Here is a 19,200-nt window from a genome sequence, read left to right on the forward strand (position 1 = left end):
GGATGCGCAGGCCGCGACACCGCCCTCCAGGTGCAACCCAGGGCGGCACTCCGCGATCCCCAGGGCAACAAGACAGGACGACTGCTACGCCTGCTGGGTGGGAAACTAAACCCTTTCTTCTGAGTTACTTACCAAATACATAAACTCTCATTACCAACGCAAAACACAAAACCACTCCCCGAAGTCCTGCTGTTTCCTGCTCAGCGCCGTGCTAGGAGCCGCACCTGGGACCTCGTCTGGCTGCAGGCCCAGGGCTCAGCACGGATGTGCTCCTTCTCCAGGCGGGGTGCAGGGCCTCTGCAGTGGGCCAGGCCGACCTGGGCGAGACTCTGCTTGCCAAGGTTGGCTGCAGGGAGTGTCCTGAGAGAGAGAAGGCCCAGGGCCAGGTCCACCTTGGGGCTGCACTCTGCCTGGCTCAGGGCTGACTCTGGCCCAGAGGGCTTGCCAGTGTTCCTCCCAGAGATGAGAGACCAGGACATTGAGGCCTGCAGCTGCAACCCTCTTAGCTGTGAGAGGGAAGGCAGCCCCATCCCACAGGAACTTGGGTTCCACAAGCCCTGTTGGGGGAGCAGGAAGCAGCTTGGGGAGATGCAGGGGGATCACAGATCACAGACTCCAGGACTTGAGATGCCGGGACACACCTCATCTGGCTGCCAGGCCCTGGCAAGGTCTCCACACCGTAGTGCTCCTCCTGAGGCCCTGAGTACCTGCACATCCACCCAACAGAGAAGCGGACAACTTTTGCACACCTGAATCTCATTTTCCACTGTTTCTCCTGTGAGGGTGACAGGCCAAAGGGCTTTAAAGCATAGCCAGGAGGGGCCACGGAGCCCCACCATGGTCCTCATCTTGGGCAAAATTAGACTTGGAAAACTAGGGGCCAGTCCTTCACTTTGTTTAGAAGAGAAAGTAGCTGTGATATGAGAGATTTAATGAGGTTGGAAACAGAAAGAAATGGATTGGGACTTGATTATCAAGAGAAATAAAGACAACTGCTGAGAGTGCACTGACCTTAGAGATCAGGCTTCCAAACTGAATATATAACCCACTTAAGGACTTGATGGTGTTCAGAGCCACACTTACCGACAACGGCTCTGCCACCAACTGTACGGCTCTGTGCGGGTGCCTCTCTAAGGCTTCCTGCAGGGGCTCCTCCCAGTCTGGGGGCCCTGGGGGTGCACAGGGTCCTCCTGGTCATGCCATCCCAAATGCCCTGGGGCATGCTACGATCCACTCAGTTGCAGCTAGCAGCTGGGTGGGCACCTGGGTGTCAGTACTGTGCCAAGGCCACAGACAGGGCACAGCCACAGCCTGGGGGTGCAGAAGCCATACTACAGGGACTAACTGTAAGATGTGACGGTGACAGCTGTCATGCAAGACCTGGAGGACACTGTGTCATGTACACAGGGTCCTGTGTACCCTGCTGCCTTTGTCCTGTGCAGCAGTGTGGTTCTGCCCAGGTCCGGGGCTGTGGCCCCTGGGCTGGTGGAGGCCAGGCACTGTGGGGCAGGCAGCAGCCCTGGCTTGAGGGGAGCTGTGCATTGTGGAGTCCAGTGCTGAGGGAAGCAAGGCTACGTCACCTAGAACTGCTGACCACAGAGCAAGTGTGACACTGGAGGCCACTTGTGGCCCATGCCTCCCAGCTGACCTCCCTGCTACTTCTGCAGAGCAGCTACGAGATCCAACGAAGGAGCAAGCCTGGGACCCCGACTGGGATGGGTGCAGGACTGTGCTCTGGGGAGAGGAGTGGCTGGACGCTGGCCCAAGGGCCTTTGAGGCCACTCTAGGGCCACAGAGTCCCCCACCTAGTGCTGCGCATGGTAGAAAAGGCAGGGTGGCCTGTGGCCCCAAACCAACATCCACCCAAACCTAGACTGTGGTCTTGTTTGGAAAAGGCTCTTTGTAGATGTAATCAAGTTGAGGAGACCAGTGTCCGGGGTTATCCAGCCAAGGCACCCTGGAGCCACCAGGAGCTGGACCCCACTCCCCAGCCTCAGAGGGACATGGCTTGGAGCACCCAGGGCTGGGACTTCCGATGCTCAGGATGCCCAGCTTGGTAGTGTGTCACAGCGGCCGCAGGGCACGGACAGCGGCACTGTTGCTAGAGAAGCTGCGGCCGGGGATATAGCTCAGCGGCACAGCGCCTGCCTGGCAAGCGCAAGGTCATGAGTTTGATTCCCAGTACCGGAAAAAAAACCAAAAAAACCAAAAAAACCGGAGAAGCTGAGGCTCTCGCCACAGGGAAGTGGCTGCCACGCTCCTATGTCCTGCGCCTGTCTTTAAGGTGTGCAAGATGCTGAGCCGCAACGGGAAGTCACTCTGTCCACTGTGCGCTAGCGACGCCCACCGAGAAAGGAGGCAGGCGGGAAAGTGTGACAGCCCAAGTCACCTCCCACGGCCCCCAGGTGCGGCTGGGTCTGGCTCAGCTTCAAGAGCCAGGTGCTGAGAGCACAGAAAGTCAGGCTCGGCTACTACCTTGGACACGCTCGGCCAGCCTGTGCCAGGCCTGTGCTCCCCTAGTCTGGGTCCTTCTCTCCCACCCTCTCCCAGGAGGCGACACCCTGGAGCCGGCTTGTGGTGGCCCTGTGGCCACAGCTGTGGGAGTGCTGAGGCTCCAAACCCTTCCTCTGAACCTTGGGGCTTCCCACCCACCCTAGCTCTTCCTCTGTCACAGGGAGTGACAACGTGGGGTTGGGGACTCGGAATCCCACAGGGGAAGCCAGAACCTTCCTGTCAGGGAGCAGATGGGGGTGGTGTGCGCTGGGCCCGCACTTGCTGTCCCGTCCCATCGGGCACCGACAGGGCCCGGTGCTCCTCAGCAGTCCCTGCAGCTCAGCCCTCTGCAGACCTGCACTGGGCCTGGGTCATGGGGCTGGGTACTATGGCCAGTGGACCCTCTGGGCAGACGGGAGTGGACCTCTTGGGGATAAGCGCCAGGCCAGAGACAGCCTTGTTAGGAGACAAGGGCCACGTGGTGGGGGCCAGGCTCAGCACCTGTTCATTAGGCAGCTGTGCTGCAAGGGTGGAGAGAAGCCCCACATGGGGCCCAGTGGCCTCCTGTGCTCTGTGTGTTGGGATGCTTCAGTTCTCTGGGCCTCAGCCATAGGAGGTGCTCAATTAATACCAGCTACTATTACACACGTTTGGAGATTGGGGCCAGGGCCCCTCCCAGGACACCCCTTACTTTGAGGGGGCTCCCAAGGTATCTGTCCAGGGGAAATTGTGACTTGCACCCACCTGGCCTTCCCCATCCCTGCCCACCAGGGCCACGACTGCAGTGCCAGCTGGGTGCCATGGGGGGCGTCCCCTGGGCTCCAGGCACCAGGCCCCTGAGCTGATGCCCAGGACACTGCTTACCCACTTGACCTCCCCATTCCATGGACCCCACCTCTCCTCCCATGGGGACCCCTTCAGGTGCCTGGGGGTGGGCAGTGGCAGGAGTCACCCTGGGGCTATCTGAGCCTGAGCTCAGAGGCCCTGTGCCAGTGCCCAGGACAAAGGCAGCGAGAGGGCAATGGCTTCAGCTCTGTCATCCCACAAGGCCCCCATGACGTTGTCCCCATGCGGTCACCCCAGGAGTCTATCCCTGTGCAATGTCCCCTAGGGGAGGGGGCCTGGCCCATCCTCACGGGGAAGGGTGGGGCCCTCCAGGATGCAGAGGAAGGTGCCCGAGGCAATGTTACACACAGAGGAGCCTCACAAGCAGCAGGAACGGAAGTGGCTGGGCCACTCCCTGTGGGGCGGCCAGGGAGAGCAGGGGGTGGGGCGCTGAGAGCCTACTGGCAGGCTGGGGCTCTCCTCTAGCCCTGCAGTGGGCGGTCGCCTGGGGGAAGAGGGCACATGGTGGGAGGCCCTGGCCCTGGGTGCCGCATCCACCATCTGTGTCTCTGTGTGGCCTGTGCAGTTCTCAGGAACAGGAGACTTGGAGGTGGCCCTCTGAGCCCTGCCTTAGAGAGGAGGAAATCGGGTCCACAGCCCCCAGAAGCAGGGTACCACGGGGAGTCAGGGCTGCTGCAGGCCCTCAGCTGGCTGGCATCGACACATGGCTGGCTGTGCACACCCACTCTGGGTGCCCTGATCCTCATGCCAGCCCCACAGTGACCCCTCTCTACATAGGACCTGAGACTAAAGGTCTCCAGAATGGTGGTGCTACTATCCCACAGCAAGACCTGGGAAAGGTCCCCTGGGAGTCCTTCAAGGGCCACCTGTCCCAAGCCTGGCTGAGCATGGGTGCCTCCTGCGAGTGTCCAGACTGCGGGCAGACAGTGCTCTTGGAGGCAACGATGGCCATAGGCAGTTGGGGAGGCCACCTGGTTAGGCATTAGGCGACAGCCCAGGCCCCGGCTGCTGAAGGAACTCCACACTATTTCCCCCCATATTTTTCCAATAAAGAAGCAGTTAGACACCAACCGCAGCCTTAGGGAGGTTAGGGAGGGGCCACCTGGTGGCATCCTGCACCAGTTGGCAGCACGCCTGGCCTCTGGCAGCTGCAGAGGAGTGAGGCAGGCAGTGAGGGAGGGTCCCTACTGGCCTGTCTGCAGCCTGTCCCCACAAAGCCCATGTCCACTGCAGTAGCCCCAGGTTAGCTGGGCTGGCAAGGCCAGAGCCCAGAGGTTGAGAGGAGACACACGAAACAGACTATCCACGGGGTGAGCCCTGTGCTGCCCTGGCCACCCACCCAGCATCCTCTCTTGTGGCAACACCACCCCAGGCCAGCTGTGGCCTGGTGCACAGAGTTTCTGTAGCTTTCCTATTACCTGCCAACCACGTTTTCAGCCACTGTGCATCACTATTCTCTCAGCGACTTCCAGGCCATCTTGTGCTGGGGTGGGGACACCAGTGGTGCAAGCCATGTGTGTGTGGACGGGTGTCCCAGGGTCCTGAGGGCTGGGTGGCCTGGGCTGCTCAGAGTCCAGGCTGTCCCATGGCTGCTGAGGACTCCTCCTCCCCATTTCTGACAACTACATCCACAGGAGCTGCCCCTCAGAGGTGCCCAGAGACCATACCTCCTCCCTGGTTCACGCCTCGGGCCGGGCAAGGGCCCCGAACAGTTGTACCCACAGCTAAAGTTCCACAGCCTGGAACACAGCTTGCTAGAGGGAACCAGGCACCTGAGGAATGGGCATTGTTGCCACAACTGGGGTGAGATGTGGTCAGGAAGGCAGAGAGGACTGGGGCACCAAACAGCCTGTGTGCGCTCCAGGCTCTCCGGACCTTCCATCACTTCTCCATGCCTGAGCTGTGGAGTCCTCACCAGCCTCTGGCCTCTGGCTCTGGTCTGCCTGGGGTGCCATGCCTCTGAACAAACCCCAGCAGCACAGAGCCCTGGCGCTCGCAGGAAGGGCAAGCCTGGGCTAATGAGGACAGGGAAAGACCGGGCCAACGCCAATCTAGGGAAACAGAGGGGGAGAGTCGGCTAACACAAGGAGCTGAGCCTGGGCCGGCAGGAGGCCTGTGCCTGCCCCTCGGGGCTTTCTGAGGCTCCTGCTGTGCAGCTCTGAGGACCTGGCCTCAATTCACCTGCTCTGCTCCCACTCTGGCCCTCAAGCAAGGCAACTCGGACCACCCCATCCCTGGCCCTCAGTGTGAGGACACTGAGGCAAGACACAGGAGCAGCCAGGGCTGCTCTTTCCTACCACTTCTGTTGCTGCTGAGCCTGATACAGTGTGCCTCACGTGTGGCCATGGCCCAGGGCACTGTGCGCACCCCGGCCCGACCCTAGGCACTGGCCTGCAGGGGAAGGCCTCCGGATGTGAGCTCCCAGTGGGGGTCCCCGCCCAACCCACAGAGGCTGTGCTGCCCTTGTCGGCCACGCCAGGAGTTGCACCTGCCGTGGGGCGGTGCTGCAGCCCTGTGGCACTGAGGCCCAGCCTGCCAGCCTGGCGACTGGAGTCAGCTCACTGTTGGAGCGCAGACAGGTGGCAACAGGGTGGCCTCTGTCCCTTTGTCCATGTCACCCTCCTCTGAGACAGGAGGGGAGCGGGAGCGGCCCCCACCCCACCCGTTTTTGTTTCCCCTGAACACTGCTTTAGGAGCCGCTGGTTCAGCACCTGCTCTGGGGCAGTGAGCAGCACTGGCACCTGCACGTTCTCTCCACCCAGCGGTGGCCCACCACACGTGTGGGCCTATGAGCAAGGGGCGTGCAAGCTCCTGGGCACACAACCATCTTCAAGACAGCCTGGGCCATGGCACCCACAGAAGCAGCACTGCCCCAGGAGGCCTGGGCTTTGGGGTTGACCCACCACTGGGTCACCCTGCTCAGGAAAGCTGCCCCCTTACCCTCCTCACTGTCCCTGCCATGGTCTGCCCTGAGTTCCTGCTGGACTGAGTGCTTGCCCAGGGCCCAGGGTGGGGCCATGAGCAGGACTGTGCAGGAGCCCAAGTCAACTGGCACGTGACCATGGGCAGGTCCTTACCCCTGGCCACAAGAGCTAGCCCGCTGCTGCTCTGCAGGGTGCTAGGACCTCAAAGAAGGCCCAGGAGGCCAGAGGGGACCTGAGGGGACCCACGATGAGTGCTGGTTAATAGGACTTGGTTTCTCAGGAGAAGGTGACTGTCACACGGTCTCCCGGTGCCGGCTGCCTGTAGCCCCAGCCTAAGAGCCCGGACCTGTGCTGCCTGCCAGGCTCTGCTGGCCCAGGGCACCCTCCATCGAGGGCTTCCATGCCCACCAGCTCCAAGCCCATGAGGCTGATGCTCCCATAGCACAGGCCCCCATGCCCAGTGTCCAGGGCCCACCCCTGCCTGGGTCAGGAGGAGGTTGGAGGCAGCTGGGCTTACCTTGTCATCCATGCCACTCTCGCTGTCACACTGTGGGGACAGAGAAAAGGAAGTGAGTCAGGGCCCTCCATACTCCAGGAGGACAGGGTGGCAGGGCTGAGGGCAGCAGTTGGGGCTGAAGCTGAACAGGGCCACTTAGGCCAACTCGTCTAGAGTGGACAAGGCCCCAAGCCCAGGGCCAGCCCTGCAGCAAGGGAGAGAGAGACACACACACAGAGAGAGGGACAGAGAGAGAAACAGCACGGCAGCAGCCAGCACCACGCGGAGCAGAGGGCCAGACTGGCTGGATTGAGGCGCCAGGCCTGGAGCAGTGCAGGTGCCTCCCATGCCAGGCGAGGCATGGCCCTGTGGCCTCGCAGCCCTGCGGAGAGCTCTGAGCAGAGGCCCTGCCGTGCAAAGGGCCCTGGTTCAGTGCAGGGTTCACAGCAACTGTCCCATACCCAGACGGACGGCCCAGGGAAGAACAGTGGGGCCACGTGGCTTGTGACCTGGGCAGATATGCCACCATTCAGCCCTGGGAGCCCATGTTCCCTCTCCTGGCCTGCAACCTGGGGACATCGTGGAGGCTGTGGTATCCAGCTCCTCCAGGAGGGAGGGTGAGGACCCGCCTGACCCGAGTGCAGGGTGCTCAGGAGGAACCAGGGCTGGTGGGGACCGAGTATTCGTTCAGCCTCAACGCAAGATCATGACAGTCAAGAAGACAAATGTCAGTCTTCCAGCTTCATGGAACTGAGCTCTGGAAGAATGCATGGCTTGAGAACAACGCAGTTTCCCCTAGAAGAGTAAAAAGAGGAGCCCCTTTCCTAGCAAATGGTGACTGTGATGCATTCCTGGTGGCGGAGCTGTCCTGCCAGAGACAAATCTTCCAGGCACTTGGGAGGGTGATCGGCCCCAGGCAGACGTGGGCCAGGTGGGTTTTACAGGTTGTGCTTGCCTTGATTAACACAGGTGATCAAATCATACTGCCTTTCACCAGGCCCCAGGCTGATGGCTGTACCATCCGCAATGACAGCTCACAGAGGAGATAAAACGCTTCATCAGCCACTCACCGTGCACGAAAGAGCACTCCAGTTGGGTGAAGGGTGTGGAGGTGGCTCGAGCAGCCTGCTGGGCGGCTGGGATGGGCATGCGGACCCTTAGAGGCCAGCAGGCTTCACACCAAAGCTTGACAGACCATCTGCCCCATGGGCCTGATCAGCCCCAAGATGGACATACTGTCCCCCGCAGAGGACGCTGTGGCTTCTCTTGGCTGCATGGCTTGGGCAAGCCCCACCCAGGCCCCAATCTTGTTCTCCCAGTGAGAGGTAACAGGAAGTGCTGTCTCCCGTGCCCTGCCTAGCAGGTCTATGCCCTCTCCACTCAGGTATGCTGCCCCTGAGGCTGAGCGCCCCGTCAAGAGGTGGGTAGGGCCTGGCATGGGGCGTGCGGGCAGGAAGAAAGGTCCTCCAGCCAGCTGTTGGGAGGACAAGGACCTGGACTGGGGGGCTGGCAAGATGCCAGAGCTTGTGAGGGAAGAAGGAAGGTGAGGCAGCAGGGAGGGCACGAGGCTGGACAGGTGAGGGTGCAGGAGCTGTGGACGTCTGGGTGTGTGCATGGGGGGGCAAGTCAGGTGCTGTGACGGCCCTGAGGAGGGTCTTCTGTTGCTGGCAGGGACAAGAAGAAGAGTAGGTAATGGCCTGTGAGAGGGAGATGGCGGGAGCCTGGCATACGCCTGGGAGATGGTCAGCGTGCCCTCTGCTCCTGCAGCCTGGGCCTCATCCCACTTACTGGCACTGAGAACCACTGCACTGACAGGGTGTGGAACCGGCCTCCCAGGGCTGCCTGTCAATCAGGGCCATGCAGACACATCCACAGCCAGGGGCCACTGACCACCTGCTGAGCCTGTCCTTGGCTCTGTCCCCAGGACCCCATAGGCTGGAGAGCACAGCCCACATAGACCCAACCCAGGACAGTTACCACTTTCCTGCAGCCCCAGGGCTGGCCTGGCAGGGCTGGGCAGTGAGGCCCAAGGAAGGCAGTTGCATGTGTCCATTATCTAGCAATGGGGGCCTCCTGTGGGCCCAGGAGGGTGACCTCCCAGACCCTGTCATTATCATACAACATGCTGTGGTCGGTGCCCTGGGGAGGGCCGTCAGTGAATTGAAGTTGCTGAGTCCTGTAGAGTTAAGGCTTAACTGCAGTGGAGCTGGGATTGAGTGAGGTGATTAATCAGAGCAAGGACAGAGCAAGAGCCACATCTGCCTCTTGGGAGCTGTCTGAGTGAGGTGACCTTTGTGGGCTGGGACTGGGTTCTGCAGCTTGATGTGGGCATGGACAGTCCTCATGCTCAACAAGAGGGCGTGGATGGCCAAGCCCAGGACACAGGCTCCAGAGCAGACCCTGCTGTGAAGCTGCACTCACATCTAAGCTGTGCAACCTTGGGGAAGTGCCCTGACTCCTCTGCACCTCAGTTTATGCTTCTGGAAAACAGGAACAACAATCTATCTACAGGGTTGTTACGTACCTTAAGTGGGCGAATACACACAAAACTCTCCACTAGTGTTGGGTGCACAGTCCAAGACATGTGTGCGATGATATCATCAGCATCATGACATCTCCGTCACCACCATCTTCACCATCACCACCACCAATACCTTCATTGTCACCACCACCTTCACTGTCACCATCATCTTCACCATCACCACTACCATCACTATCACCATCACCACCATCACCACCATCACACCAAGACAGGCAGAGCCAGCATGGCAGTCAGGCAGCCACAGAAACTGCCTTTTTCTTCTCAGCATGAACCCTAATTACTGCTCACGGCTCCTCCATGTGCTTGTGCTTTTGGGAGGCTGCCTACCTCCCATGGCTCAGGCAAAGGCATGCAAATTCATGACTTTTCTACCAGGGTCGGTCGACGGCTCGCAGGTCCTGTAACTCACCACCAGACATACCTGCAGGGACACTGCTGGCCCCAGAGCCCACCATGCACGGGTCTCTATGTGGGTTGGGGCGCAAAGACAGTCCTGGTGGTGCGGTAGCCTGGCTCTTACCTGACCCTCTTCACTGGCCAAATGAACTCTCAACGACACTGCCACCTCACAGGCCCCACAGCTGCACACGACATATGACAGAAGCACTGGGAACACTGGGCATTGAGGACCCATGGCCATGGTAAGCATGACGAAGGGGTCAGCCCTGGCCAGGATGGGGCAGCAGGGCCAAGCTGCAGGGGCCTTCAGTGCCTGGCACACAGCCTACAGTGTGCACATGTGGGAGCCATCTGCTCTTGGGCCCCTGGTGTATGGCCACATGTCCTCGATGTGCTGGTACCAAGCCATGCACAAGCTCAGGGCCTCCTACCCATGGTGCCTCCCCCCTCGGAGTGCTGACTGGTCCTGCCACATGCTCAGGAGGACTGTGTTGGGAACACAGAGAACATGCGGTGACTCAACCACTGGACCCCATGTCCTGGGCCTCCAGCTTCCAAATGGGTCTGGTGGGAGCAGCCTTGGGAAGTGCAGGGACAGGGAGTGGGTGAGGGCTGCCATTCCCAGACCCCTCTCCTCCCTGTCCTTCCTTTGTGCCAGCTGCTTGTGTGGGGTGCATTTCACTAAGCTGTTCTACCGAACACGGAGCTGAGTGCCTGTGTGGGGCAGCCTGCCTGGGAGAAGGTGACACTGCTGTGACAACTGGACACGTGACAGTCTCTCATGTGGTGTCCATTGAGGCTGTGTCCACCCTTTACACCTCACTTAGTCGTGTGAATTAGCTGTTGTGCTTCCCTGTCCTTGAAGGCCAGACACTCACGGAGTGCCGGACCAAAGGGGCCAATGGTGCCATGGGGCGGCCCAGGGAAAGGGTGGCCTGCTGCCACCCTGAGAATTCTTGCCTGTCTCATCCTCCCCTTAGGCTAGTGGCTGATGGACACCACTATGAGGCAGCTCTGAGCAGGACTTATATTAACCAACTGGCTTTCCATGTTTACTTGTGAGTCACCTCAAAGGACAGGACAAGGCCACAGCTGAGGACATTTGGCTCCAACCCCAATTAAGTACAAGGAGACTGCAGCTGCAGCATCTCACTCCTGCAGTGAAGGCCTTCCTGGAGTTAACTTAGTTCTCCTAAATTAATGTAAGTATTACTTGGAGAATTCTGTAATGGGTTTCCCAAGTCCTGCCCAGATTCCTGCATTTTCTTTGGTATCCCCCTCCTTTATTTGAAAACCTAATAACTACAAGCAGCCCAGGGAAGTTTGGGTCTTAACCTGGAGAATCTTAAATTTTGTAAGAGAGTTGGAACCTTCTGGAGCTCTATAATCATTTCAATTGTTACATTTATTTAAGCCTTCAAGGTCCACTCATTGGGGAGATTGTAGGCCTGATCAGCCCGCAATAACTAAGGGATATTATAACCTAGTAAGTGGCCATCCAGGGCAGGGCCCAGGTGGCTACAGGGCCCAGTGGGTCCGAATGTTCACATGCCAGCTGGAGTCAGGCTCTGCCTGGTGGTACCGGGGAGGCTGGGGACAGTGGGCAAGTGTGCCTGTCTGGTTACTCAGGGGGAAACGAAAGCACAGAGTCAGAGCTCTGGGGTGGCTGGGTGGGAGGTCCCAGCTCCACAGTCCAGGAGCACCCTCCCCACTGCACCTGATTGATTATTCAGGAAAACTACCTCAAAATCTCACTCTTCTTTACTCAGCTAATTCCCATTTTATGAGTGTTTAGGCTTTAGTGTAAAACAAAGCGCTAATTACCCAATTAACAAGCAATTAAATGACTACATCCCAACTGCCCATGGGCAAACCAATGGAGAGGCCTGTACCTCTCAAACCGGGGACCCAGGCTGAGCCCCCAACATGGCCAGTGCTGTGCAGGACAGCTGGTCGAGGCCGCTGTTCCTGGCCCCCTCCCACCCCCATGGGCCTCAGCAGCCGCCCATCTGTCACGTCTGCAGCCTGGTTCAACTGCTGCATGATGGACCCTCTCCCAGTCACAGACTGTAACACAACACTCACTGAACCTCGGGATAAGGGCAGTTGCGCGGGGCCAGGACTGTGCTGGAGGGTGTCCGGCTGTAGCAGACTGTCTGGGGACAGTCTTACTAGGAGTGCTGCCACCCACTCAGTTCCTGAACATCCTGTCCACGTCCCAGCTGAGAACCTGCCGAGTATTAACTGCTGATCCTGGAGCCCAGTTCTGCTCAGAAACATAATCACTTTGCGCTTGCTGACTGCAACAGCAAGGGGTGTCTGGACAGCACCCAGGGGGGGCTTTTCTAGTTCACCCAGACTCCAGTTTGCCAGCACACGAGGGCTGGTGGTGTCACAAACCCCTTGGGCCTCTGCTCCAGGGCTCTGCATTTGTGGCACACTCGCTGCACTCTGCCTTTTGCACTCACTCATACTGCATGCAGGTCTCTCCTTGGAACTGCCTTTCTCATTGCCCTCATAGGGGCAAACGCCTGTCTATTCTGTCACTGCCATGCAACCTGGGGTCCCAACCTGCAGGGAAGGCATCATCATGTGTATGCAGCACAAGCACAGGCTCCTGCCCCCTCTGGTCTCCCAGCTCTGTCCCTTCCTCCAAGGATGGTCTGCAGGTGCCTGAGGATCCACCTTGTGCCCAGCCCCTTCCTCCACCGCCCTCAATGCAGTGGGAGTCACACACACGTGCCCAGCCCCTTCCTCCACCGCCCTCAATGCAGTGGGAGTACACAGCTGCATACATGCATGCAGTCACGGGCACACATAAGCAGGGACACATACATGCATGCAGGCACACATACATGCATGCAGTCACGGGCACACATGTGCACCCTGCCACACAGATGTACACGGGCATGCAGCCGTCTGCACACACACCTGTATCTGCTCGCACTTGTACATGGTTTCAGGTGAGCTCCTTCCTGTCCTCCAGATCTTGGGTCACTTGTCACCTTGGGTGGCCACTCATCTGAGCGATGAAGCCCTCCAATGCCCACCTCTCCTCCTCCCCTCTGCCCTGGGGCAGGCTCATCTTGCATCTGCTCCTCACCTCCCTCCTCTCCTTCTCCTGGAAATCCGGCTGTTCACATCCTGCAGTCTCCTGAGCCCCCAGGTGTCCCTCTTCCTCCCTCTGTCTCCTCTCTTGCAGGAAGAATTAACGGCGGTGACGGAACGAATGAAAGATGGCCCGGCCGGCTGTGGCACACGCTGACCTTTCTGAGCTGTCTGTATGCATGTATTCTTGTGTTGTCAGATGCAAAGCACTAACTGCCTCATGAATTATTTATCAACACAAAGTCTTAACCAGAAACGCTGTTAACACTAATTCCTAACCTTCGGTGTCACAGCGCAAGCTTGCTCCCAGATAATCAAATTTCCATTTCCCAGGGCACCTAGTCCCCATATGGCCCCCAGCTTGCCCGACCCGTCTCCAGCTGGGCCACCCCTCTGCCCTTCTGCACTTTAGACTGTAGTGGCCCCCAAGGGACAGCACCAGTGGCCCTCACAGTCCTGAGCCTCTGGAGTGCAGGACTCATGGTGGGGTGGGATGGATGCAGGGAATCAGCCCCTGTTGATTATGGGTAGCTGTAGCCCAGAAGGGCCGGCTGGAAGGGGGCACGTTCCCACCCTGGGGACCCCTATCTCCTTGGGATCCAGTGGCCCATCTGCAGAGTCAGGGTACAGGAGCACGACCAGCTCCAGGGCAGGGGCAAGGCTTCTGCTATGCCAATCCAGGGACACAGGTAGCTGTTGCTAGAAACTGTGGTGCCATGGGAGTTTGGGAGCCTGGCCCAGTCAGAGGGAAGTGCGGCAGCCCAAGACATCTCCTAGTCCAAGAGGACTAGGAGCAACACGGAGGTAGTGGCCATGACTAAGGCCATGACCACTGGCACAGCTCTGCATGGCCCCAGGAGCTGCTTTCACACCTGCCTGCAGATACTGCTGTTACTGCCACATGCATGGCATGACATGCTCCAGAGCAAGCGATAAATCAGTGTGGCTGCCTGTGCATGCTGGGGCCCAGGAGGAGCCCAGAAAGCACACCCAGGCACCACCACCAAGACCTGGGTCTCCTTTCGCCCTCCAGCCCTGGGCCGTGCCAACCCGCTTAGGTACTGACAGGGGTGGGGCAACCAACTACCCCACACCCCACCATGATATACCTGTCCCACTGTCCTACTGGGCAGGCTGAGGAAGGCCTGGAGGCTGTGGGCGGGGGGGAAAAGCCACTTGGGGCAGAAGAGTCACTGGAGGATGGAGCCAGGTTGAAATACAAAGGGAGGGCAGAGTGCAGGCAGCCTGGGGCGGCGGGGGGAGGGGGAAAGCAGTGGGGAGCCCCAGGGAATAGTGGCTACAAGGACATGGGCCAGGTAAGCCAGGGTGGCTTAGATGCCTTTGGGCTCAAGGAAGGGTGGGACAGAGTCCTGTGTGCAGCCCAGGCTCCACCACACCCTCACACTGTCAGTGTCCTGCATGTGAGGCCTCTGCCCTGCACATGGGCCATACACCTGTGACTGTGTGCGTCCTTGCTGCAGACCCCATTAGCTCCCGGGGTCAGGGTAACCCGAGGCCTCAGCCACACCTCAGCCACCGGCACTGAGCATGGAGCGTGTGCGCCATGCCTGGGGACTGTGTGAGGTGGAGGCACTCAGGCTTGGGCCCAGCTGGAGCTCCATGGTGGCCCTGTTTGTGAGAGACATGGAGGCTGGAGCCCTGAAAGCCCAGTTGGCCCCCAGGCCTTGAGCCTCATGGCTAGTGAAGCCACCATCCTCCACCCTGGACCCTGTGGCCCTCCATGCCAGCTGGGAGCAGCTCTTCTAGAACACCCTGTGTCCCAGTGGGAAGATGGCTATAGCTCAGCAGGGCTGTGCCATCACCAAATTAGGACAACTCTCTGACCAACAGGGCATAGGCTGTGCTGGGGCTGTGCTTCTGGACAAGAGCTGCCACAAACAGGCAGCATTAGGGACCCACAGGGATGAAGCCTGGTGACTTCAACCCACCTTAACATACCATGTGTAAAGCCGGGCCGGCTGACAAGGCCATGGCACTTGGCATAGGCCTTGGCAGGAAGGAAAGGGCTCCCCAACAGGCAGGGCGACACAGCTGTGATGTATGCACACAGATACACAGGGACACGGGACATGGAGGCGTGTACACAGAGAGATACACAGGGACATGCACAGACATAGGAGGCATGCGCATACATGGGGACTTGCAGAGACACATGCACACAAAGTACGCACACAGACACACAGGGACTTGTGGAGACATGAGACGTAGAGCCCTGCACACACTGTATGCACACACAGAAACCCAGAGACAGCTGTGTGGTCCCTCCAGATGAGGCATGTACAGTCCTCATGCAGGCTCTGTCCACAGACACAAATGTGACACAGACATGTATCAACACAGCTTACAAACAGCCAGGTGTGAGCTGTGCAGGCATGGGCGCCCACCCACTCATGCACAACGGTACCCACATGATCAACTGGCACACCCATGCCTAAGGCACTGTGACCCAGTGTTGGCCACAGCCACTCTGCCCTGGCCCAGCCAGGGCTGCCTCTCCTGAGCCCTTTCTGGGCAGGCCACCTCAGTCCTGGGTACAGCCCATCTCTGCCCTGCTCTCAGGCCTTCTAGGAGGGTGGACAATCAGTCCCTGTCTGCTTGGTGCCTGGCTCCACCCTGTGACCATCAGCCTGTGTCCAACTGGCTGGGAAACTGCCCAGGGATGGTGAGGCACACTCTGGGTGGTGGCAGTGTGGCCCTGGGGACTGGATCTGGTCTCCTCCTGTCTGGCACTGTCCCCTGCTCTGCTTCAAGGACACTGTGAACTGAGCAGCTCTTTCCCCAGACCCCTCTGCCACAACAGCTGCCTTGGAGCCAGCTGACCATGGACTGAACCCCTTAGAACATGAGCCGGATCAAAACCCACTTACACTATGGTGTTGGGCATTGTGTCCCCATGACAGCAAAACTGATGGATACACCTGTACCCCACATGGCTTCTGGGCAGAGTTCTATGGGTGGTGACAGCCTGCAGGTATTGGGAAGACACGGCCTACGTTCCCACCTGCACATGGGGCCAGAGCATACCCCAGCTGCCATGGAAGCTGACCATATGCATCAGGGCCAGCACACACCAGGGCTCCAGGAGTGCCTGGGTGCCTACCCAGAAGGGAACCCTGTCAGTTGACCGGCAAGCTGACTACAGGTTGCTTTTAGAAAGCACAGACAAAACAGCATCTGGAGAGAGGACCCGAATAACAAATGGCTCAGGCTCAGAGCAGGGAAACCCGAGCCACAGGGGACCCTTTGTGGACATGCACAGCTCCTCTCTATGCTTCCAGATGTCGCGTAAACCACAAGGCCTGGTGTCTGCTCAAGGACCCGGCACTCCTGCCTAGAGGCACCTGACCCTGGGGACCTGGGGCTCAGGTCCAAACTCTGCAAAGCATCTCCACATGTGACGGCAGCTCTATCTGCGTTCTCCTCAACCCTGCCCACTGCCACACATGGGCAGGCATACCAGGGGCTCCCATGGCCCTGAATGTCCCCAGGCAGCAGGATGTAGGTGTGGGTGGGGGCTGTGGGATACAGAAGCCCAGAGTTTGCCCTGCCTTGCCCTGCCTGGCACTGCTCACAGGCGCCACCCAGGGTGGGACATGGCTGACCCCAGAGGAGGACACAGAGAGGACGAAGTGGCTGCCATTGTCCCAGTCCCACTGCCACATTCCCTCCAAGGGATGCTGGCCGTCGAGGAGGGTCTCAGGTCCTGAAGCACCCTCTGGGAGTGCCCAAGTCACAGGCTCAAGGACACCGCAGCTGGAGCTGAACTGAGGTCAGAGGAGCACTGGCCACTGACCTTCCCCTTGGGGAGGAGGAGGCGGAACAGGGGCTGGCTGCTGCAGGCTCCACTCACAGCTGTCACTCTATGCTGTTCAGTCCCAGCTTCCTCTCCAGTGCCCTGGGATCTGGGGTGTCCCTGCTAGGTCCCCAGGGCAGTTAATGGGTTAATTATGCACCCCATAAAGTTGCTGTGATGTACAGAGTGGCTGACAGCTGGCAGTAAACCTGGGCCTCAGGGACAGGGGCAAGGGCCATAAATCTGCAGAAACCAACAGCTTTACAGAGCTCCAGATTTTATGATGTCATTAACGTCCCTCCTGACACTTAAGGGGAAATAAAATAAGTCAGGAGGAGGGCGCAGGGGCTGCCCCCGAGGGATGCCAGCACATGGCCTTCACCTGACCTGCCTGAGGGTATCACCAGGCAGGGAAGGCCCCAGGCAGCAGCACCTGGAAGCACATGGCTTGCTCCCCAGGGGCCACAAACCCTCCACACATCCCTACATACACACACCCCACTGAGGCCACAGGTGCCACCCTTAGGTCATGGTAAGCACCCCCTCCTGGGACCCAGGGCCTGATGCAGTCCCAGACCAGCGGGTCCCTGAACTGGGTGCTCCCTGTGACCCTGCCCAGGGCACAGCTCCCTCACTGTGCCCCAGCTGCAGGAGCAGAACCAGCCAGGCCTCAGGAGGGAGGACAATGCCAGGTGTTGGGGCCTCCAAGAGAGGGCAGGGGACTTACAGAGTAGCCTTTCCCGGACACTGCTTGCGCCGAGCTCTGTGGGAAGAGGAAGAAGGATAGTCAGTGATGGCCACCCCTGCCACGGGGCCCACCACCCCAGCTGAGGAGTGCCCCACAGGAAAGGAAGCCCAGCTGAGCAGCTTGGTGGGCCAGGAGGGCCTGGAGCTGGGGTGGGCACACTGCCAGGGCACCAGGGGCCTCCTACAGCAGCATGACCCCTCCCTCCCAGCACAGCAGCTCCAGTTGTCCTGCAGGGCTGCCTCCCAGACACCCTGGCCAGTTTGCGCACAACCCCACTGGGCTGGCACTGCTGCAGCCGTCCTTACAGGGATGCAGGAATTCCAAGGCTCAGGCCCCATCCCTGCCTGTGCTTGAAGCATTCCCACCCTCTCTTGCTGTGCCTTTCCTTCCCAGGGTCCACAGGGGAGGAGGAGGTGGACAGTGGACAGAAGGAAGGGCAGGTGAGGGTGACGGCTGGGGCAGCAGCCCTGGGCTCGGTGGGCACTCTTCAGCCATGCCCCAGGCCTGTTTCAGTGGCACTGGGGCCACTTGTTCACTGGCCACTGCAGGAGCTGGTTCAGCTCCTGTACCCCAACCTTGGTCAAATTCCTGGCTGTGCACATCAGGCTGCCCCATCTGACCTGAGCTGGCTGACCCCGAGGGCGCCCCTGCCTGCACAGCCAGCCCCTGAGAGACACAGCCCACCCCGCTGTGGCCCTGGTCAGCCCCAGGGCGGGTTCTGGCAGCAGAGACACCTTCCACATCCAGTGTGCCCCACAACCCTGCTCACAGGGTCCCATAGCTGGGCTCACTGCAGACGAACTCCACCCACAGCCCAAGCACAGGGGACATCTGCAAGGGGACATTTGGCTTCCCACACAGGGTCCTGGTGGCCTGACCATGTCTCCAGGAACTCCTCCTGGGGTTCTAGGGTAAGACCTGGGCACTGGGAGGGCTTGGCAATCATTAACCAGAGCCCCAGGGAATCTGCAACCCCAGGAGGGAATTGAGGCTTCGAGGGCCATCACCCGAGGGCAGCTGTGGGACTCACATCGCTGAGCTGGTCCTGGGAGTGGCTCCTGTGGGAGCTGGTGGCTTCAAGGACACTGTCGTCACCACTGTTCTGGTCACCGCCTCTGGATATGGTGACCTTCACCTGGGGACAGAGAGGGACAGTCTCAGCACAGCCCACCCTTGGCCCTGTGTGCACCAGGCCATCCCTCCCACATTCCCACATCCTGGAGACATCAGACCCAGCCTGGGGACTCCTAGGCAGTGGCCACAGGGTGACCTCAGCTGAGGGTGGTGCTGTGGGAAGGATGGTGGGGGCAGGGCCCTGCCAGCCTTGTGGGCACCCTGGCATAGCGCCTATTCCCACTGCCAGGACATCCTAGTGCAATGGGAGGCCCATGAGGTCTCTGCCCATGCCCACCTTGTCCTGCCAAGCCATACAGGCAGGGCTGGAGTGGATCCCTGTGTATGCCACTTTTCATGTGGAAGTGATTTTAAATCTGCAGATGTGGAGGAAGGGACAGGCACTAGAGGCCTGGCCAGGACAGGCTGGCAGGGACCCCATGCCCATAGCAGCCTCCCTGGGTACTATGGGGATGCCTGCTGCCCAAGCAGGGATGTTCTCACACTGGGGTCACAGTTCTCGGCCAGCATGCAGGATAATGCAGGGACACTTCCAGGCTGTGTGTTCACCCACCCCTATCCTCCCCACCTGCCCATCCCAGAGTCCCCTGTATATTCAGCCACACCCGTGGCCAAAGTCCTGAGTCTGGTCACTTCCACAAACCTGTGGAAGCCCTGCAAGCCTGTCCTGGACCAGCCAGGGTGGCTCAAACCAGC

At 59.6% G+C, this 19,200-nt stretch overlaps 1 protein-coding gene across 6 annotated transcripts in view; it reads right to left on the minus strand.

Annotated features, from left to right (window-relative positions):
* The window catches only part of Fbrsl1 (fibrosin-like 1), a gene marked incomplete at its 3' end in the record, with an annotated part of 59,537 nt that overhangs the window by 12,223 nt on the left and 28,114 nt on the right, over nucleotides 1-19,200 (minus strand). For all 6 annotated transcript variants that reach the window (XM_013503698.1, XM_013503700.1, XM_013503699.1 and 3 more), the window contains 3 exon segments: nucleotides 6,781-6,810; nucleotides 17,350-17,385; nucleotides 18,401-18,505. In XM_013503698.1, the coding sequence (XP_013359152.1) occupies nucleotides 6,781-6,810; nucleotides 17,350-17,385; nucleotides 18,401-18,505 (171 nt within the window).

Source organism: Chinchilla lanigera, unplaced genomic scaffold (assembly GCF_000276665.1).
Source record: "Chinchilla lanigera isolate Chin_1 unplaced genomic scaffold, ChiLan1.0 scaffold00081, whole genome shotgun sequence".
Classification (NCBI taxonomy): domain Eukaryota; kingdom Metazoa; phylum Chordata; class Mammalia; order Rodentia; family Chinchillidae; genus Chinchilla; species Chinchilla lanigera.